A 23,653-nucleotide genomic window follows, 5' to 3' on the forward strand; every position below is an offset into this window, starting at 1 on the left:
CGGCAGCTCAGACTGGTGACGATGATGATGATGATGATGATGATGATGATACACCTCCGTTATGGCTCGCACCCACTAAGGGGGATAGGCCAAGAATCTGGCGGCAGTGGGAATGCTAAAGAAAATTCATATTTTAAAACAAGAAAGCAAGAAATGCCAAGTAAAAGACAAAAAAGACAGATGTCGCACTAACCAGGTGTAAAGTATAGACTGGTGACATGGCTGCCCCTTTAGCGCCTGGCACCGGCTCTTCCTCTTCCTCGTCCATCGCGCACCACAACAGTCACGCACATTCGGCCGCGCAATTCAAACACAGTCTAACTCCTATCACAAACTCCTATCATATTTCCCCCCAAGTTCAAGAAGTCGAGGAGGATTCTAGCACGGCGGAGTATCGAAAGCCCCCCCAATGACGAAGCGCTCGCACTCTCTCTCACTTGTGGAATAGGCAGCTTCACGCGGGAGAAGCTTCCGGCTAGCGTAGGACACGGGGAGCAAACGTCCATCGTGTTCTTGCGAAACAACTGCTCTGAGACTTCTAGAAGATGCGTCCGTGCGTAGCAAAAAGTGGTTGCTCAAGTCTGGAGCGTTCAGTACCGGCTGCTGTAACAGCTCCTTTAGTAGCATAACTGCCTATTCGTACGGGGTTATTTACAGTCATCGTCTTTAGTGGAGCGGATCCGACTAAACGACGTGGCACTATTCGTTGATAGACGTAACACAATTTCACAAACCGTTTCGTCTCCATACTGGACCCCTGGCCAGAAAAATTCAGTACCTAGGCGGTCCACCGTTCTCGTCACACCCTGGTGACCGGCGAGGGTCCCTTCATGTGCTAACTTCATCAACTTCACCCTAAGGTCTTTTGGCATCACTAGTTGGTCGAGTGATTTTCCACCTGACACTTCCTCCTGACACAACAGTCACACACATTCGGCTGCGCAATACAAACACAGTCTAACCCCTATCACAAACTCCTATCACACCTCCAATAGTTATTCAAAATGACAGGCTTCGAATCTGGCGAATAAAATTGGTGCTTTCGAACAGCGGGAGTGAAATTCTTGAAACAGTAAACGTAAGTATTTTATTCGGCACGGAAATGTAACATCCAAGTAATGACGGGGTAAAAGATTACTTTCGTGCTGGACTAACCAAATTTAATAATTTACCCTGTATTTCCATAAAAAATATAATTAATAATGGTGACACGACTCAACCAATCAGATAACAATGATAAAATACCAACAGTTAGCCACTATGACCGATAAACGATAACATGACCACGCCAAAGCATGCTAAAACATTGCTTCGCAGTGCTTTGTGTAGCTGATCCCACATTTCTACTTCAGTAGAGTGTCGCTTGACATTCATCACTCTATACTTCATTGTGTTTTTTTTAACATACGTTCCAATGTCATAAGGCGTTAACTTAAGCTCTGTGCGCACTCGTTTTTTTTTCCAGTTTTTATTTTTTTTGCGGTCAACTTGCAAAATGTTTTAACTGATCATTTGTGGTTTTCTTCTGTTGTTCACGGTGACCAAGCATGGCATTTCCGAGGGTAAAACCAATGTTTCCATTCATTTTGTCTTTTTGATGGGCTTATAGCTAGTGCTTGGGAGTCTTACTTAGACTATCGATGAACAGAAGAAAATAAGCCAACGTAGGCAACATTGCAGTTCGTTGAAACAATAAAGTATTTTCATTTCAATTACAGTATCAGCGGAACAGTGATGTTGGTAACTTGTGATCCTGGTAGCGAAGTCAAGGGGGAAGATCCGGAAGTGCCTGCAAACCAGTGTCTCGAGCTCTTTCGTTGGCACGTTCCGGATGACTGGCGCAGCCCCGTCCCGCTTCTGTATAACGCCACTGTGCCCATGATTCGAAAGCCGCATGCGCGAAAAACTACAATTGTGAAGCTGGATTTAGGAACAGGAGGTTGGAAGGAGATAAAGGTGAAATGGGCTCACGACAGTTTAAACCACGGCAACTTGAGACTGGTGACGAAGGTCAGTTGGACATTTTTCACGATTTTCTTCCTCTTTTATCCCATCAACTGGCGGAACTGAAGCATCTTGCCTTCTTTAGAAGTGCCATATTTTGAGTTGACGAGTTATGCCGATACTTTTTCTGAGTTAAGGATTTCGAGTAGTTATCACAGAGCTTCCTACTACATGTTTCGCGCTGAAATTTTTAGGCGTGAAACAACGCGAGAACAATACCTTTAACTGTTTCTGGGGTGGGGAAGTGGCTTTCGATTGCTTTTCCGCTACCCAAATTCACCGAACACCGTCACCATTTCTGTATGTTGCATTCATATTCACAGAAGCGCTAGGTCACCGGGTGTTAGCGCAGCCTTTGAAAGTATTTTGCCCGAAGATATGTGCGTGCATGTATACTTGCCTAATTATGAAATAGTCAACTAAACAATGGCAAGTTGGGCATCGTTCGCGGTGTCTGTCGCACTGGACGAGTAGTATAATATTATGGTAGTGGTATAATATTAGGTAGTAATAAAGTAGTGATAATATTATGGAAGTAGTCAAAAATGAGTACACAAAAAAAAAACAGTTGCTTAGCAGGGAATGAATTAATATTCTCATGGGTCCAGAATTCCGTAAGCTCTTTGCATTAGTACTCAGGCAACATATTTTTGACATAATATACTGTTGCCAGGTAGGTTGGCAGGAATTCTGAGTATTTGTGAAATGGACTACATGAAAAATCTCCAAGGCACATTTGGGTTGGTACATGACATCAATATTTGCACGACAGGTTTCTTGCATTCAGAGGGCCATTTATGTATTTATAATCCATACTGCCTATTTTTCGCCGGATTTTAGCAACAGGGGCGTACATGAATAAATAAATTGAAATAATAAAAACTATATATAGATGGCTTGCACCACGTCATTGTAGCCGCCATGTTGGTGTACCGACACGATGATAAGCTGGGCCCATAACGTCACGTGAAAGCTTTCAATAAGATGGATTGGAGTGAAGTGCTCGTAGTCGCCATGTTGGTGCCCCAAAACGGTGATAAGGTGGGTGCGTGACGTCACGTGAAAGCTATAAATTATTGACAACGTAACTTAACAAAAAAATATAAAACGAAATATAACAAAGACCAAGAAATCAGAAAATGCAATTAGAATAAGCACACTCTATAAAGACTAAACTAAAACACTCGTAAACAATGCAACAACAGCAGGAGGGGTACACATGAACAAAAATATGTTACATTATAACAAATAAAAATTCGCCAGCCCTTCCACTCCATGAAGATGGCTGATAAGCGTAGCTTGCCCGTTTGTATACCTGACCGCCCCTTCGCCATCAACTTTATTTTTACTGGAATGTGCCATTGTTCTTGATCCTGCCTTATAATATCTCTTCATACTTGTTTAAACGCTGTTCGTCGGAGCGGATCACAAAGATGAGGGACAAGTTGTTGTCGAACCACAAACGCTTGTGTTCGATGTATCGAGCTTGCTCGGCGGCTTGGTTAACAGCAACCGCCCGCCATTGCTACTTGCGAATACTCAAAATTAAATTGCTTCAAAATTAAATCTGTCCGTCACGTAAGACAATAAATTGCTCATACCCCTTAAACGCGGTCTCGCCATTACGTTGACAGAAGAGAAGTGAAATTCTATGCTGGGATGATGCGCGGCAACGGAGCCAGATCTGGAAAACGACGTTCACGACGAACGCGGGAGCAATGGCACGAGTGCGTTTACGCGGTTTCGCCTGGAGGCGCCAACGTGCCAGCGGTTGTTGTTGTTGTTGTTGTTGCCTTTGGAAGAAGCTAGGCGACGACGCTCGAGGCATTCCTGATGGTGATAGTTTTTGCGGACACGGATGCCACCGAAATTTGTACGTTATAACAAGCTTTGCTTGAATACTCAAGAAAGCGCAATAAAATATTGTAGAAATTATCTTTTTAGGAGATTCGTATTTCGAAAAATACACTTGGCAGAAGGATCACTCCTAAATCGACGAACAGCTAAACAGGACGTGTCATAATATATGTAGTTTATAATTTAGAAACGTTATCCTGGATGGCAAAGAGGAATTCATGCGATGATGTCTTGTTGACACGAGATGGGCTCAAGCTATTCTATTATTCTGTAGTTTATGAAAGAACTAATACCTGTAACAGTCGGTGTGAAACGAGTATTCTTTAGTTGCTTGTGAGTGTTTGTGTTTTGTTGATATTGTGTTTCAAATTGAGGCGTATTTTCGTGCGTCTGTGTTATAATTGTTCTAAATTAGAAGATGCGTTAATTTTAGTTGGGGCAATCGAGCTCCATACTGTAGTGACGGATTTTCTGGAATGTTTAGAAGCTCCGTTGGTAGTCTTCTTTCTGGTGTTTTATGCGCCAAAACCAGTTCTGATTATGAGGCACGCTGTAGTGGAGGGCTCCGGAATATTTTGACCACCTGGGGTTATTTAACGTGCACTAAACGCAAGCACACGGGCGTTTTAGCACTTCGACTGCGCATTTCGATAGAGGTGAAATGTCATCAAACGTATGTTCATTGTACAAAAGGCTAGCTGACTTCTTCTGTATATCTGCTAGGTTAATTGTTACAGCCTGTTTAGTAAAGGGGTAGCATTCTATATTGGCATATTCTAATACAGGGGCGGTATTCTGTAAGAGTCTACCTAGAGGACTGTCCATTTCGGCTGTCGCTGATTGGCTCCTGCTTGACGTGCAGGAAGGTGCCAGCCAGTCTCCTTCCTACACGTCGAGCAGCAGCCAATCAGCGACAGCCGAAATGGACAGTAGTAGACTCTTACAGAATTCCGCCCCTGATCTTACGTGCTCGTTCTAGGCTAGTAACTTAGGTTCGCGAGATGTAAGACAGAGGTTGACGCCTTATGTATGGGCGACTCTTTATTTCTGTTGAAATGACATGGTCTAAGTGGAGGTCTCATCAGCCATTAAAACACAAAGGTACTAGCGCTTTGTTACTATAGTGAGAGCTGCGATATTGATGGTGCACTGGAATACAGTTTTTTTTTTCTGTCTCTTGTTATTCTCACTGCACATTTCGTAGTGTCAAAAGTCATCTGCCAGCCTGTGGGCCACTTACCTTATTGAAAAATCATTGTACTCCATAACTCCAATGTCAATTACCCTGACATTAAACATATCAGTTCCCATGTAAAAGCTAGTTCTTCCGAAATGTCATGTGACGTTATTGGATGTGAGAGTGATTGGGAATATCGATGTCATTTCAGTAGGGTATTTAGTTTTCAATGTATTGTTCCTTACTGTTTCAACCTCGTCAGTGTTAAAAACAATGTCGTAATCTACAAATAAGTCTTACATTGAAGTTTACCTTGCTAGGCAAATCTTTATAAAAGATGACGAATAGGACCAGAGACAGGATTCTATCTTGATCTACTCCGCAAGAAACTGTATCTACATCAGAGGCTTGGTTGGCAATGTTAAAAAATATGCTAGCAGTTCAAAATTGGAGGACTATTAAGCTTCGGGTTTCAGAGTGGAATGAGATAGCGTTATCGGGACTCGTTGGGATCACATTTTTCTTTATGAGTAAGCTTCACTGCAACCCACGATGTGGGAAACCCAGCTTACAAAGTCCGAGCTTACACCGATTCCCTTAAAGTCTGCTTCACTTTTGAACACAAATGCATTGATGGGAAGACATTTTTACATGGGCAATATGAGCCTTCTTACATCACAATGTTATCAGCAATTTCGATGACATAGTAAAAGCAGCGTAAGAATCCTAAACTGGACTGTACACTTCACCAGAGCAGCCAAGCTACTTTTACTCCAAGTGGTGATGAACATGATCCACAGGCTCCTTCTATGAGTAGCGATGTAGTTCAAAGGGCCTTGCAAGACATGACCAGAGAAAAAGCTGCCGGAGAAGATGGAATAACAGTCGATTCAATCAAAGATAGAGGAGATATCATGCTTGAAAAGCTAGCGGTCCTTTATATGCAATGCCTCTCGACTTCAAGTGTACCAGAGAGCTGGAAGAACGCCGACATTATACTAATCCATAAGAAGAGAGACGTTAAATAATTGAATAATTATAGACCAATTAGCTTGCTTTCGGTGTTGCATAAAATATTAACTAAGATAATTTCGAATAGAATCAGGGTAACACTTGACTTCAGTCAACCAAGAGAACACGCTGGCTTCAGGGAGGGATATTCTACAATAGATCATATCCATTACATCCATCAGGTAATCGAGAAATCTGCGGAGTACAATCAACATCTCTTTATGGATTTCATAGATTATGAAAAGGCATATGATTTAGTAGAGATACCAGCACTCATAAAGGCATTGCGTAATCAAGGAGTACAGGAGGCATGCGTCAATATCTTGGCAAATATCTACATGGATTCCACAGCTACCTTGGTTCTCCACAAGAAATGTAGAAAGTTACCTATCAAAAAGGGTCAGGCAAGGCGACACAATCTCTCCAATGCTATTCACTGCATGCTTAGAAGAAGTACTCAAGCTCGTAGACTGGGAAGGCTTAGGATTGAGGATCAAGGGCGAATATATCAGCAACCTTCGGTTTGCAGATGACATTGTCCTATTCAGCAGCAATGGAGACGAATTACAACAAATTATTGAGGGCCTTAGACGAGAAAGTGTAACAGTTGAGTTGAAGATTCATATGCAGAAGACAAAGATAATGTTCAATAGCCTGGCAAGGGAACAAGAATTCAGGATCGCTAGTCAGCATCTAGAGTCTGTAAATTGGTACGTTTATCTAGGTTCACAGGGAACCCTGATCATGAGAAGGAAATTTACAAAAGAATAAAATTGAGTGGGAGTCTATAGGGCAGGCATTGCCAAATCCGGACTGGGAGCTTGCCACTGTCATTGAAAAGAAAAGTGTACAATCATTGCATTCTACCGCTGCAAACATATGGGGCAGAAACTTCGATGTTAACAAAGAATCTGGAGAACAAGCTAAGGACCGCACAAAGAGCGGTGAAACGAAAAATATTAGGCCTAACGTTAAGAGACAGGAGGATACTGGCGTGGATCAGAGAGCTAACGGGGATAGCCGATGTTCTAGTTGACATTAAGAGGAAAAAAATGGAGCTGGGCAGCCCATGTGATGCGTAGGGTGGATAACCGGTGGACCATTAGAGCTACAGAATGGATACAAAGAGAAGGTAAGTGCAGTCGAGGACGGCAGAAAACTAGGTGGGGTGACGAAGTTAGGAAATTTGCAGGCGCAACTTGAAATCAGCTAGCGCAAGAGAGACATAAATATAGGCTGATGATGAACATTTGAGTTAAATCAGCCAAAAGAATTGATACACGCTTAGGTTTACGAAGTTATGTTGAACAGTGGGCCTTATTTATGTCATAAAATGGGTTATTTCGAAGCCTGTGGCCTGCAACCAGCATCATTATTATGTCTTGAGAGAATATGAAAGGGTGTTAGATTCAGTAGAAATACCCGAAGACGTGAAGACATTGCACATTCATCGAGTAGAAAAAGCATCCGGCGATATTTTAGTCAATGCCAACAAAGTTTTCACAGCTAACCAAATGTTTCACACGAAAAATAGTAAAATACTGGTTAAGATGGAATCAGGCCGGAATACACATTTGCGTGGTTTACACATTGCCTACTGGGCGTAACCGATTTGTTCAGATTGACAATCGAGCCCCTGATTTAGTACACGTCGCTGCCGGAGTACGTCTAGGTGTCGTTGTGCTACCTGTTGCATTTGTCATATTCATCAATAATCTGTCTATAATAATCAAGTCAATATAAGACTGTTTACATGATGCCTCGTTCCTTATTATCGAATTACTGCGATGGTGGTCATGCTGTACTGACCATCGCGTCGGAAAGTGTGAGTAAGTGGCTCACTGTGGTAGATGACGCTTAAGGCACCTACTACTAGAAACTAAAAAATACTAGCAAGAACGATGCTAGAAAAAAACTGTGAATTTGTATGTAAGTATACGCAGGTCTAATTGCAATCTAATAGCTTAAGTACCTTGGTTTGTTATTACCTCATAATGTCCGATGAAACGTCTAATAGAGGACGTCATTTTAATAGATTTAAAAGGTCGTCTACACCACGCACCAAGTTACGCAACTACTAGTACATAATTCGTACGTGTGGTCTATATTAGCAAGAGCTAGCATCTTATAGTACCCCTACACTAAACAAGATATAAACAAATTAGAAGGTATCCAAAAGAACGTGGTTGGCATTGTCAACTATAAATACAGAATTACGAATTCACCAACCCACATTCCAAGAAATGCAGCAAATCTGTCGCCACAGAATCAAGCTCCACTATGACGCTTGTAATTTATTTATTGATTATATTTTTCCCCGGATTATGATTTATGCACCTAAATATGTCTCACTTTTCGACACCAGATAACCAAGACACAAACCCTCAAATTATTATCGTTCCACACTGAATGTTTTAGGGAATACTTGCTTGGACAAACAAGAGGGAGAGGAATAGACTGACACTGTCTTGTATCAACAGAACGTGAATGGAGGAACTCCTGTCGACCAACCAGGATAAAGTTTGCGTTTTGTGAACTGCTGATATGACAAAATGTATCGTTTCGATCGGCATTGTATTCTTTTGGGCTCAATATACTACTGAGCGTATTTTCTGATTTCGAACTCCATTGAAATAACAATTTTCTTTCTGTATATTTTTCGATAATGACATCTACACAAGTGCTCCCTTCTTATTTTTACAACACAGTTCGTTGATTTCAATACTTCCCCTGATAAAATTCTAGAGAAGACTGCCAGTACGTATTAATAAAATAATACGAGAGAAATTACGAGAAACCTCTGAATTTTTTATTCTTAATCGGCCTGTATAAGCAGAGCAAGAACCGACTATATTTCTGCGCCGATTGTTTACAAAGCCGCAGTATGAGAAGGAAATTGCAATAAAAAAAACTGGGTCTCCAATCCACGCTGTGAAGGTGGTTGGACAGCGAAGCTGTAAAGGACACCCACAACGCTTACCCATTGAGACGTCAATTGAATTCGCACATGTGGCTCTGCAAAGAGTAAAACCAGAGACAAGTGAGATGTACTTAACCACACCCTTTATTACTTCACAACAACATTGTATTCACGATGTTCTTCTGGCGTCCTTACTTTCCGTGGTCTACCCATGGTATCCTGGAATGAAATGAATGAGTTGCTAGATCGTTACGTCACTACGTGATTTCTATGGTGTTGGGTACTTTTCCACTCAGTAGCTTACGCAACCGAGCTCCTTACCGGGAAACACACATGGGAGAAAGAAAGCTCTAAACGACACCCACAACGATTATTATCCATTGTGACGTCACTTGAATTTACACACGTGGCTCTACAAAGAGTGAAACGAGAGACACTGGTTTCACGAGGGTTTTGAATGACGTCAACCCCTTTCGAAGGAGCTGCAAACCTAATCTTAGCCGGAACGCGTCGGAGGGTGTTCCCATTGCTCCCACGCACCTTATAATCCATCATGTGGTTTTTATACTTGTTTTGTGGCTTTCTTTTGAAAACGAGTGCTGATCTGTATGCTGTATGCCTGATTTCAAAGGAGAGGCGAGGGTAGCCGGGAAGAGTGCGCGAACCCGCTTTCCTTCCATGTCCCTCCTCGCGACACATGGCGTTTTTCGCTTACGACGACACGAAAATTTCCTTGGCTGGTAGAGGTATACAGTTTCGCTCTAAAAATTGGTTGGAGCACATATGTCAGGCCATCTCGAGCAGCCACAGGCACCTTTCCATTAGGTGCGTAATAATTAGAGTAAAGTCAGTGCATACTAATAGTAGCCTTGTTCCTCACTGGGATGTGAGGAAGAAACTTTGACATCACCAAAAAAGCTACAGAAGAAATAAAGGATCGCGCTTACTGACTGTGCGTGCGCATGATAGGCCTAATGTTGGAAGACAAGAATAGAGCCTTGCAGAAGAGAAAGAACAGGGTAGGCAATATTCTATATTACTTTGACAGCAGGAAATCGGGTTGGGCGAGTCGTGTAAACATTGTAGACAATCGGTGTATACTTAAACTAAATGGTAGGCTACTAAGTGATGAGAAAATTCTTAGATCATCCTTAGATTGTTTGATTACGCCGAAAAAAACAAAATCTTATCTTGCTGCTACCAACTGAAAGGCACACCACTAACTGTTTCCGATGATTTTTCAAAGAGAGTAAGGGAAATGCGCATGCACTTGTGGCATTCAGCGCAACTGAAAGGGCAAACGGAGCAAAAGTTAGGCTAACATTCGACAAACTGAGAATCGATGAGAAAATGTATACTTGGGACTCAGTGAAGAACATTAGAATTGAATTAATACAGAAAGCAAGTCTTTCAAATCATTCCCTTTGCACTTCGACTTCGCTGAAATCCTCTAAGAACAAGAAAGTTTCAAAATGACAGCCCAGTACCAAAACTCTACGAATCCTTTCTCTAAATGCTCGAAGTGTGGTAAATAAATTTGATCAATTAGAGAACCTAATCCGGTCTTATGAACCACACATTTTAGTAACAACAGAAACATGGCTTAATCCTGGTGTACGTGATTCTGAAGTTATTCCTCCTTCATAGAGACTGTTCCGTAAGGACAGAGGATCAAAAGGCGGCGGTGTTGCGATAGCAATTAAAAACAATATAAAGTCCTTAGAACTTGATGGCATAGCCGGCCATGAAAGTTTATTGTGCAAAATAACGTACTGTAACAAAAACATAACTGTAAGGGGCGTTTATCAGCCTCCAAATGCAGTACCTGACTTCATCGATCAGATTCATGATTACCTTTCAAAACATACTAATTCTAGATCAAAACTTATTATTGCCGGGGATTTTAACCTTCCCGGAATAGACTGGAACAACCGCTCAGATGAAGGCCGTGACGTCGCAAGTTCAGAATCACTGCTAGACGTGGCGTTCACGTTTTCACTGAACCAAATGGTAACTGATAAGACCCGTATTACTTTAACATCATCACCTTTACTTGACTTAGTTCTTATAAGTAGTACATTACAAGGATCTTCCGTGTCCATCTATAAGGGCATTTCAAATCACAAAGCGCTTATTCTAACCTGTTCCATTTCAACCTCGCGAAAATACAAAAAATAAAAAAATAAACCACAAACTACTTACTTTAAGGATTATACTCGCGCAAATGATCCTGCTGTACTAGGTTTCCTAGAATGCCAGTTTCATACATTCAGTGAACTAACAAATGTAAAGCACTCTGGACGCGTTTTAGAAATATTGTTAAGTATTGCGAAGAAACCTTCATTCCAAATAAATAGAAGCGCATTAACCGAGAATACCGTGGATAACAAGTGAAATAATGCAACTAAAAATTAAAATAAAACGACGGCGGAAAAGGGGAACCAAGTTCACGTTAGATGATCTTATCGGTACATTAAAACAAAAATATCGGAAGCAAAAGCCCGTTTCTTTGACACTACGTTACCTTCGTTTATGGCGCATGACCCTCACAAATTCTGGCGATATTTGTCAGATGAACAAGAAAAAATAACGCAAATAAAAATTTCGGATCATGTTATTCAGGATCCTGAACACATTGCTAATGAGATGAACTTCTTTCAGTCAGTTTTTGAAAACGTCCTACTAATGCAGTTTTAGCACCTTACGATGTCAAAATACCAATGGTAGAATTAACTGTAAGTGAAGAGGGCATACTTTCTCTATTGCATAAGCTTGATCTTAAAAAATCTACCGGCCCCGATCAGGTTTATAACTCATTCCTAAGTCCATACGCAAACTGGACATCAAAGTATCTATTTAAAATATTCACTCCTTCTCTTCAAACATCAGTGTTACCAGACGATGGGCGCAAGGCTGCAATAATTCCAATACATAAATCGGGCTCGAAATTAAATTTAAGTAACTACCGCCCAGTGCCATTAACAAGCTCATGCTGCAAAATAATGGAAGACGTATTATTTGAGGCCATAATAACTCACCTAGAAACAAACGAACTTCTGTATAAACAACAGCACGGTTTCAGATCAAGACTGTCAACTATAACCCAACTAGCTGAGTAACCTCACGACATAGGTAACGTACTTAATAATGATGGCCGATTAAATGCATTTTTTAAATTTTCTAAAGCGTTCGACGTAGTTCCGCAGCAGGATTTACTCACAAAATTATCGGCTATTGGTATTAGTAATAAAATAATATCCTGGATCAACAGTTTTCTAACCAATCGTAAACAGAGCGTTGCAATCGACAACCATCTTTCACAACCACTCGGTGTCTACTCCGGAGTACCTCAGGGATCGGTTCTGGCACCACTCTTGTTCTTGATGTACATTAATGACATCCAGTTTGCCATTAAAAACTCAATTCAGATGCGCCTGTTTGCTGACGACTGTGTCGTGTACACAGTCGTACACAACTCAGACGACCAGATAGAACTTCACAATTCACTGCAAATAATTTACTCTTGGTGCAACACATGGGCATGAAACTGACCACATCAAAAACACATCACATTTCTTTCACAAATTAGAAACTCCCGCTTAACTTTACATATTCGATCGGAAGCTCAATAATCAACAAAAACGACCAGGTAAAATATCTAGGTATTAAACTCACGCCTAACCTTAACTGGGAGCCCCACATCTCGACCATCTGTCAAAAAGCTTCTTTTTAAAAAGGAAACTGCGCGCAGTACCACCACACCTCAAACTAAATGCGTAGAAAACACTAATAAGGCCATGCCTAGAATACGCTGATTTAATCTGGAGCCCTCATCAAGAACGCCTTATAAATAAAATAGAACGCATACAAAATATAGCAGTTAGGTTTGTGTATTCGGATTACTAAAGGCCGTCTAGTATCTCAGGTCTGATCGCAAGGACAAATCTAAAATCCCTCTCGCAGAGAAGAGCAATTTCACGACTAAAATTCGTCTATCGATTATACCATGGTCATTTTCAGATAACACGTTCTCATTACTTGCAACATTCCCCAAAACGCTCAACCAGACTAAACCATTCCAAAACAATCTATGCTCCCCCAAGTCGTGTTAATGTTCACAAACACTCCTTTTTTCCGTCAACCATTTCCCAGTGGAACAAGTTAACTAACGATATTGTGTGTTGCAATAATATCGACTCTTTTATTTACCGCATTCAGTGTATTGACTTCTCACCATTATTTTTTTTATCATTACATTTCTGTATGACATTCAGTGTATTGACTGTTCACCTTGATTTTTTGATCATTACATTTCTGTACCACTCCTGCACGGACCGTGAAGGGCCTGCAGTATATTCAAATAAAAACAAAAGACAGTGAAATGTGGCAAGCAAATGCTTCAACATTATTGGTTTTATCAATTCTTAATACACGTACACTTCGCACGCTCGCTCTATGTCAGCCCATTAGTTTGGGTATTGTACTTATGTTTTTTTCTACTCGATGGGAGAAAATTATGGCTAAGCTATTCCTCCCTCATTTTCAGAAATGCAACTACACTGCTACGATAGTATTCACTAAGTTCAAACATGCTTCAGAGAATGACAAGCTCACGAATCTGCGGAAGACTTGTGACCCTGAAAGACTGCGGACGACAGCCGGACGTCGTGTCATGTGTTTACTTCAAGGGGAATATGAGCAAAAGGTTTGCCGCTATCCACTAGACGACCGTGACGGAGAATGAAATGGTGAATAGTTCCTTCCGAATTGTGATACAATAAAAAGGGAAACACAAAAACACCCGGTTTTATACCTGATGAAAGAAATGCTGCAGCGTGCCGCAGTGTCACATAATTTGTCGTCTGAAGGAAATGTGTTTTAAACATTTATATTGGTACCTCGTAGCTATTGCTGCAACACCCGTTCAATGCTCACTTTAAATTCGAGACGACATTTTATCTATTTACGGCCCTTGACGTAATGCAGAAATTATAATAAACTATGTCCAGTAAAATTATTGATGAGGATTCGCTGTCACCCTAGTGTGAAGTGGTTAGATACGTTGAGGCATGCGTATGATAAACGGCCTTCTCGTACTTCGGGCGTTGACTACATGTGCCGTATTAGGTAATCATGGTCACATACCTCACCAGAGTACTAGGTTTCTTCATTAGGAATTTCTACTGCTTAAGAACACTGTACCCAAATATTGGTTTGGTGGATATTGCTATGTCACAAGGACAGCGTCTTTGTTACCCATGGATATCATAAAACCAGTGCCGAGTGCTTCTGACGTCAGGCACACAGTGGTTTTCAAATCATCATATCACTACATAAGGCAGGCTCAAGTACATTGCGTACATAATCAGTGTATGCCAATTCTCATACAAGAAATCTCGGAAAGTACCTCCTCGGCATTATTTGAAAGTTCACGGCAATGCATCAGCGTAACTGTATAGGCACGATTTTTAAGAAAGTATACTTTAAAATATCGGCCGAGGTTCAACAAGTCACATTTAACAGCGCGCGAGGTTATTCCGCTGAAACAACATATGCATTTAGGGCACTTTGTCGCAGTATTAGAGGTACGTTAAAGTAGTTATTATTTGTTTGGGGGTCAGGGATAAGCGGTGAATCGCATAACTGGAGCAATTCATTATGCACCAACCTGGCAGAAGACAAATTCACTCCCTGGAGGAGGCGCCAAATCTGAACATTAAAGCGATTTATGACAGCTCGCATTGGAAAGATGATGCCAGAACCAGTGTCAATCTATTTCTTTGCACGCGCAGGTTTTTGAGAGGTAGCAGAGAGGGAGAGAAAGTGATTAGGCGTGTTCACAGCGTGGCTGTGCGTGCGCATGCTTGTGCGTGTGTTTGTGTGCCCGTACGTGTGTGAGCATGGGTGCCCGTGTTTGTGTATGAGGACATTTGGGTTTGCGTGCGTGTGTGTGCCCGTGAGTGAGCCCCTTGTTATGTCTGCAGTGCTGCCCTTTCGTACAAGCTTGCGTCTTGAGATGAGATTACCACGGTTTTCGACACTCCCTTTTCTTTTTACTTTTGCGCCAACGTGATTGGTCAGGAAGAGCACAAAAAACGTTTCACAAAAATAAGGAGGACTCTTTTCCGGTCCTCGGTGCTGGTCGTTCGTTCCTCGACTACCGGCAGTCGTTCTGCCATCTAATATGTAACAGCCTGCATGAGTCTGTGCGTGTGAAAGTGTGCTGCATATGTGCCTTTGGTGCGCTCGTGCACCTGATGTGTGTTTGCTTGCGTGCGTGCATGTTGGCTGCGTCTGCATTATCTGTGCGAACATGTTAGTTTGTGTGTGAGCATGCATGCGTGCGAACATGTGTGTGCGTGTATGTCTGCGTGTTCGTATGTGCGCGTGTGTGTTTATGTGTGCATTGTCTGGCATACACCTACCCTCGGAGAGAGAAACGGACTATAAAATTTACACCAAGCCATGTTTAAATCCGTGCGAAAGCCACAAATGAAACTGAAACTATAGGATCATCTCTCAGAAAGCGACACTGAAGCGCCCCCCCCCCCCCCCTAAAAAAGAATTTAAAAAATAGCGTAGCTTGCGCTGGAGGCGCACTGCTAAATAGGCAGTGGAGCTGACGGGAACCTAGCTAGTCCTCGCTTTTGGACTAGGCTAAGCTCTACCAAGTCATCCCCAGCAGCTCCCTGAATGTATTGACTATTGTTCGATTATCAATTAGCTATAGCTTGGCTATTGATTGGCTATCGCAAGGTATTGGCCTGGTATTCGGGCTAGGCTAAGCACTACCAAGTCATCCCCAGCCTTTCCCAGAATTAATTGATTATTTGTCGATTATCAATTAGCTATTGATTGGCTATCGCAAGGTATTGGCCACGTATTTGGGCTAGACGATGCACTACCACTGAACCTGGCTTGGAACCTGAACCTGGAAACGTTCAACACGCGCACCCTATCGAGTGAGGCTAGCTTGATGGGGCTATTTGAGACATTATCAACATTACCTGGAATATTATTGGCCTTATTGGGGATAGAAGAACTGGTGAGGCTTATGCAGTGCTGACTAACGGCCCCGTCTCTGCTGCAGAAGTCTTCCAGATAAGAGAAAATTCAGGGTAGGATTTCTAGTCCATAAGGACATCATCATCATCAGCCAATTTATGTCCACTGCAAGACGAAGGCCTCACTCTGTGATCTCCAATTACCAATGTCTTGCGCTAGCTGATTCCAACTTGCGCCTGCAAATTTCCTAACTTCATCACCCCACCTAGTTTTCTGCCGTCCTCGACTGCGCTTCCCATCTCTTGGTATGCATTTTGTAACTCTAATGATCCACCGGTTATTCATCCTACGCATTACATGGTCTGCCCAGCTCCATTTCTTCCGCTTAATGTGAACTAGAATATTGGCTATCCCCGTTTGCTCTCTGATCCACACCGCTCTCTTCCTGTCTCTAAAGGTTGTAGTTATAGTGTCTCTAAAGGTTATGTTAATGAAAGCAAGCTTTCAATAACATACCTTCGTTACTATATCTACATTAAAACTTAAAACTGCTTGCCGTTGATAAACCAAAGGGAACACAAAGGAAATGGCGCTTGCCGCGAGGATCCTTCTCACCAGGCTATGCCAATGATGAAAATAGCGAGATCATGCAAGGCTCGGTGAGGTCAAGTCAACGTTATAGACACTAATTTCGCAGTAGTTGCGCATTCAGAGAGCCTTTAAATGCAAAATATTTGCTCGCGTAGCTCTTAGAGGAGTTTGTTTAAAAAAACACTTCATCACTCAGGTAGGTGACGTCCAGGACGGCGTCCAAACAACATTCATTTGCCTTTGGCCACCAAATATCAATTACTAAAAAGGTCATTACCGTACCTTCATTTTTTACGCACAAAACGACTCCGCTTATTCTGTATCTTGATGTCACCAATCTGGACACTTTTATAAAAACGATCATGTCACCAATAAATACATTGATGTAATTTTCAAAATTTGGTACAAAATTACGAAAGCACCATGCATATAGATTCTGCAGTAGGGTTCTGAGAAAGCCACTGCCAAATCTAGCTTGGACAGGTTTTCTTGAGATCAATCAACTTTATGAACTTACGCCTGCATACGAGTATATTAGAAATTCCCATAACATAAGCGATAAGTTCTACCTATAATATAAGTGCTACCTAACCAGATTGCGTGCGTGAAGCGAGTACTTGCGCAGATTCTCCATCACACGTAAGCGCCAGTGATTGGATTGTAATGTACGATGTTTCATTACTCATTAAGCGATGCCTTGACCCGCAGATCAAATTCCGATGATGGACAACATGCGCGTAGTTAGTGTAGTGTGTTGAGCAAACCTTGTTTTTCAGGGCACATGTTCGCCTGAAATAATGCTAGATTCATCCCTCACACTTTTAGAACTGTCTTGTTTTTCACCATCTCTACAACCTGACAATAAAGAAGTGCTACATCTTTACTGAGTGAATAATGGGAACCAAAATAGGACTGCTTGTGCGTTTACGCTTTTTAATAAATGATATATTATTCACAACTTATTTTTTCCCTCTAAGAGGTACCAAAAAGAACAACTTTACGATTACCGGTATATTTCAAGAACGAACATAATCTAAATGCTTATTATTCAGGCTTCATCGAACGGCAGAGAAGTAGAAATTGAACCAGGTTCGATTTAGGATATTTACAAGCCAATCCACTTCAAAACGGTACACTTCAATTCTTCCTTGCACAGATACCGACTTGAAGGTGGTAAACACAGTGGGCCCTAAACATATAGCCAATCCTAGAGCAGAGGGCTATTCTGCCAAACGCTTCAATTTGGGAACGAGTGTTACCCACCTGCTTTTAGCTCCAGCTCCCAACCACGCAAAACACTGAAGTGCTGCGTGAAGAGCGTCAGTAGTCTAAAACCACGAGCTCGCGTAAACTCACCTCGACTGAATTGCTGGCATTTAGGTTTATATACGAAAAAAAAAAGACGCGGTTTTCAGGTCAGCACTTCACTACTCCGACGAAAGCGGCCCTCTACAAGCCCAGTTAGGTTTGTTGCACTGTGTACTTTGCCATAGAAATAGGTAAGGCCCGCCACAAAGAAACAAAAGCTAAACATCACAGAGGAATAGAGGAAGAAATGAACAAGAAAGGACAAGCAGGTTAACCGAGGACGTAGTCATTTGGCTACGCTAAACATGATGATGGAAAAGGCCGAAAACTAGAGAAGTAAGTGATTTGCCAGGACTCATCTCATTAACGCTGTTAGTGGTAACGAATTCATCTCTTAATCAATACAGCGATATGACGTATTGCCACCGTCGAAACAAGTTATGCACGAGGCATGTACTGCAGCAGGACGCCTCTTTTAGGCTTCCCTAGAGCACTCGGCACCAGTGAGCGCCACTGTCGTGAAGCCTGCGTATGGCCTCCGAAACGCATGGCGCGCCAGTGCGTGCTAACGGTTAGAAATGTGTCAAGTGGCATCCGTGATCCGCTCCAGCGCTTCTGATGATGATGATGATTAATAATGACATCCTCTTTGAAACGGTGCGGGGACAAATAGTCACCTACCCTGCGTGATGTACTGTACATGTTCTTTATGTAGCATTTTCGTATACCTCTCATTATTCTTTTTCTTTTTCAAAAATTTACCTTGTACCGCTACCTATGATTTTAAGAGATCAGGTGGGATCCATATTTCCCCAGCTTTTTTCCCACTAGTACTCTATTCGTCTCTTGCTTATCTCTACGGCTGATCTGTTGATGTTTCCTCCCACTTTAAACCCAAGCGCTTCTGGGAGTTGCAGGTTATCTACCGTTCTCGCTGGGCGGATCCTGTCGCATTCCATTAGGATGTGCTGAATGGTCTCTGGATCTTTACTGCAGCAGCAGTGCCCAGAATTCTATTGCACAAATTTCATTGCCACACATCCAGCTCTCAGTCATCTTTATTTTTTTCTGAGCTTTTCATTCCGGGCATAAGATTCTTTCATTGCGTGTGACGTTTAGACTATACGACCAGCATGTTTTCATCACATCACACTCTATCGACGCTCGTGTACTCTCAATTGAAAAGAAGACCACGCTGGCGATATTGCTGTTGTACAAAGAGAAATGCAGAAAATGAAAGATGTTTGAAAGTGAAGCAATTGCTGATGTTATGGTGAAAGCTTGAGCTTATCCGCGTTTGCGTTACGGCAGGCAAACGAAATTCATCTGGAATTAAAACCAAAGTTCTGGGAAGGAAGCGGCGGATGCAAACAGAAATAAAGGGAATTGAAGGAAAAAATGTTACTTTTTTACTCAAATATTTATCTGCTGTGGACTGATTCGTGGCATATCTGCCATAGCTGGCATAAAACGTATTTTTCAAGGTGAGGGAAACGCAATTGTCGGCGACATATGATCAGGTCATATAATAAGCATAGGTTACATCCAGGCATGCAAAGTTGGTGCTAACCCGAGAGAGGGGTAATCATTCTTCCTGAACGAGGCGTAAAATAGGCTGATGATCATGTTGACACAAGAGAATCGTGATTAAAATGACACCAAACAGTCACTGTAATCAACACAAAATGCTAAAGATGAGAATGCACCTGGTGAATTCAAATATATTCCAGCATGCCTATAAATTATATATGCTGTGATGCAGAGACAAAAAGCTGTGAATGTTTGACGAGGTGTGAACTCTGCTTGCACAACTCGTAAGCGTTTTACTATTCAAAATCAAATAAAATAGCAATGAGATGTCGCACTTCCATGTACTAATAAAATAAACTGGGCAAAATAGCACGCAGTATGTACTCAAAATACAATTTTAAGTAAAAGTTTGACAAATAAGTGAACGTAGCCCTTGAGGCATATAACACCTAGTCTTCGTCCTATATGCCGTAGAATATACGACTACGACTTGGACAAGCTGCTCTATAGCCTGAACTGATGTTTATAGTGCTACAAGTGCTACTGTGTTGTGCATTGATAGCATGTCGTGATAGTTACCGACGGTGATTGTGTATTTGTGTCCCCTTTCTTTGTCTCTCTCTACTTTCCTATCACTTTACCTGCCTCTCACATCTCCCCCAAGTGCATGGTAGCAAACCGGATCTGGTCATCTGGTTAAACTCCCGGCATTTTCCTTTTATTCTGTATATATCTTTCTCTCTCTTCCGATGTGGATATATACGATCTGCCGGCGACATCAAAAGTCTTCTCATTCCGCTCTGAGCAACCAGCAACACAAAAAAATGTGGTTGATCCCTCTTATATAGGAATCGGTATAGAACACGAAAGTGAAACGTGTCTTCACAGAAGTAGTGTAATGTTTATTGCACATTGATATATAATGTCTATTGGTGTTTTGTGGCTAAAGCGCCCTTAGGCGTTGATGCACCCACGCTGTCGCCTGGTGGCACGTCTCCTCCATCACGACTACCAACGTCGATGACCATGAGCAACCGTCGTGCATATGGAAGCTGCACTACGCTGCACACGCTAGCACAACGCGAAAGACGAAGCACGTAACTGACACACTAATACAACGCGCAAGACAAAGCACGTAACTGAATCGTCACCGAGTCAAATCAGCGCGTACAGCGCGTCGTAATTGCAGCCTCCGCGATCAACTTCAGAAACATTTTCAGAGCTAATTGCGGAGGCCACGCTCCGCTGTGCTGAGTACGGTGAACGCCACCTAGGTGGCGTTGGTAGTGCTTCTTCATGCCAGCGTCCCTTCGAATGCTGGCATTGAGGCGTCGTAGTGCTGAGACCACCGAAGCGTTCACTGTCGGTGCGCGTTAGTGTCATAATGCAGTACTTCTCTTTTCTGCTCGTAGGCGGCGGCACCGCCCCGAGCAAGAGCGCGGGTACACGGAGGAGTGTTAGATATATAAGGCGCGTCTGTGTAGCTCTCTGCAAATGCGTTTGTGGCGCAATGGGTTAAACGCTCGGTGATCTATCGTCGCGGACCGAGAGGTCGTGGGTTCGATTTCCAAATTTTGCATGTTTGTGGAACTTTTTCTTCTGGTTTCTTTCTTTGTATTATGTTCGTGTACATTGTAAGCTGACGTATTTCCGTGACGGAAGTACGTCAGTGAAGTCTTGGTGGACCCCGGCATAAAACACTTTCGTGTTAAAAAGACTAATTAATAAATCACCAGCCATAGACCAGCACGTGCCATAGGCCAACTCGACTGCGCTTCCCTTCTCTAGGTATCCATTCTGTAACTCTAATGGTCCACCGGTTATCCATCCTGCGCATTGCATGGCCTGCCCAGCACATATATTGGTTAAAATGAATTCTGCGTAGATCACCTTCGCATAATCCACTAAGAAATAGCCTCGCAAAGATGTCGCAAGGGCGAAGTACTGTCTATGGAGCCCAATTGTTGCGCATGCTACTTGCAGAACCAATCTGTATGGCCACTGTGCTGACTCTGCCTAATGAACCCATTTTTTCTCCTAATATATAAATATAACTCAAATGTACCCTTACATGGATAAGCTGTGATAAAACCTTGACACTTCATCCATGTGCTTTAAGTAACCATTATGAAATAAAATATGCATAGTTCTCTGAAGCTATAATGATGAAGTATTTGCTGCTCAACGCTACCGGAAGATGTGGAAGCTTTAGGTCGGGGCCTCATATCTAAATACATGTAAAATGAGAATTCGGTTTTCTCGCCAACCAATGCACCAAATTTGACGAGGTTTGTTGCATTTAAAAGAAGAACTTATATTATAATTACGGCGGGTTTTGAATTTCTCATTAAGGACGTCAATTTCGTATGAAAGTTGGCAAATATCGCAAATTTTCTGAAAACGAAACAGTTTACAATTCTGTAACTCAGCAGTGTAAAAGTATATGATATTTCTGTGAATTACATCCAATAGTACATCTAAGGCGGACAAAATTGATATGTAAACACATGCATCTCAACAAATTTACTAATATGGTTGTACAGCTTTTGAAGAACCCTTGTACACAACGTAACAAATTCATGTAAGATATAAATTGACATCAAGAATATGTCCGCTTTGAATCATCTAATGGATGCCGTTTACAGAACCACGATATGTGTTCTTGATGCAGACCTATTAATTTGTAAACTGCGTGCTTCTACTTTTTTTCGAACTTTCAAATATTTGAAAAGTCTTTTTAAAACATTGAGGCCCTAAATCGAAATTGTTCTTCCATTGGTCACAATAATTTAACTTTCTCTCTCGATTGCAACGATTTTAAATAAATAGATGCAGACGTTATCCCCCAAAAAGCGTTTCGGCGTTTTACATGTATTTGAATAGGACACGTGGGAGTTCGGCCCAAGCTGAAGCTTCCGCTTAAGAATAAGAACAATGGCGCTTTCATTCAATGCCTGGCACACTCGTGCGGCCTGATGCGGTGGACGTGTCATTGTGTGGTTGTGTTCAACGGTATTTTTTTAAAGATTGTTGCAGCTCCTCTGCAGCGTCGTCAACTACCAACAGCACCGCCCGAGGGGAAGGATGAAGCGACACTTCACCTTCAAGTGCTGGCTGCTCTGATTGTCTTCACTTACAGCCACACCAAATAGTTGCCATTGAAATGCCCATGCCTGGTAAAATAAAAGAAAAAGTAAAAAAAAAACTTAAAACGATAGATGAAGAAAGAACGACGAGGAGAAAGACAACGACATATGTTATGCAGTCCTCATCCGACGACTGCATGACTGCCAATTGCTTGACGAAGATTCTCCTGACTACTGCGGTATTACGAGAACGGATGACGAAGATAATATGACGTTGTGGTAGGAGGACGACAATTTAATGTTTGTGATCGGTGTGCGGAAGCAATATTTGAAAATGCGCGGGCTTTTCCGTGCTTGTGCTCGGTGTGCGAGGCCGAAAAGCGCGGGAGTGAGCGTCGCTGGTGCGCGTGGTCGGTGCGCGTGTCGGGAGAGACCATCTGGAACGACGGGGCAGCCAGGCTGACAGAACGGGCAGTGCAGCGAGATGGAGCGGACCGAACGCCGGCCCACGTCCCGGCATCCCGGTCCTGCACTGCGAACCGGGCGCCGCCCCGGCTTCCACCATCGTCGCGGGTCCTGTTGAGCTGGGCCTCGTCCCCGCTCGCACGACCGCTGCCGTGCTGCCGGGCTCGGGCCACGACCCAGAGCCCTGGTCCTGTTCCACAAACCGGGCGCCGCCCCGGCTTCTACCATCGTCGCGGGTCCTGTTGAGCTGGGCCTCGTTCCCGCTCGCACGACCGCTGCCGTGTTCCAGGCTCGGGCTACGACCCAGAGCCCTGGTCCTGTTCTCCGAACCGGGCGCCGCCCCAGCTTTCACCCACTGCTGTGCTGGGCTTCGCCCCGGCTCTCATCCCACCGCTACGGTGCCGAGCTCGGGCTATGACCCAGAGCTAACGCTCCGGAACCAGGCTACGTCCTGGAGCCATCCTGAGCTTCAACCGCCACCCGTATACCCACCGCCGTCAGAGCCAAGTCCGCCGAGCCGTCGCCACGAGGCCGGACTCCTGTTTAGAATTGTGAGTGCTCGAGCGTGACACTTAACCAGCTTATCTGTATAGTTCATGTTCATGTATTGTCCCACGTGCCGTTCGTGTCATAAATACGTCTCTTTGTGTCTCTGGTTGCTTTCTTGTGCGTCTGGCTGACCTGCGCCCACACATAATC

The 23,653-nt window shown here is 42.8% G+C and overlaps 1 protein-coding gene across 3 annotated transcripts in view; it reads left to right on the forward strand.

The window, feature by feature from the left end:
- LOC125945624 (uncharacterized) overlaps positions 1 to 23,653 on the forward strand; it is a 93,006-nt gene that overhangs the window by 3,360 nt on the left and 65,993 nt on the right. Inside the window, exons 1-2 of one of the 3 annotated variants that reach the window (XM_049667811.1) lie at positions 1,677 to 2,010; positions 13,516 to 13,849. The exons of 1 other annotated variant lie outside the window; for it this stretch is intronic. In XM_049667811.1, the coding sequence (XP_049523768.1) occupies positions 1,735 to 2,010; positions 13,516 to 13,713 (474 nt within the window). In that variant the 5' untranslated portion in view covers positions 1,677 to 1,734 and the 3' untranslated portion in view covers positions 13,714 to 13,849. Of the gene's footprint in view, positions 1 to 1,676; positions 2,011 to 13,515; positions 13,850 to 23,653 lie in introns of those variants that run through there. One more of the 3 variants, XM_049667810.1, reaches the window with a different exon arrangement.

The sequence above is a fragment of the Dermacentor silvarum genome, chromosome 5 (genome assembly GCF_013339745.2).
Source record: "Dermacentor silvarum isolate Dsil-2018 chromosome 5, BIME_Dsil_1.4, whole genome shotgun sequence".
NCBI classification, from domain to species: domain Eukaryota; kingdom Metazoa; phylum Arthropoda; class Arachnida; order Ixodida; family Ixodidae; genus Dermacentor; species Dermacentor silvarum.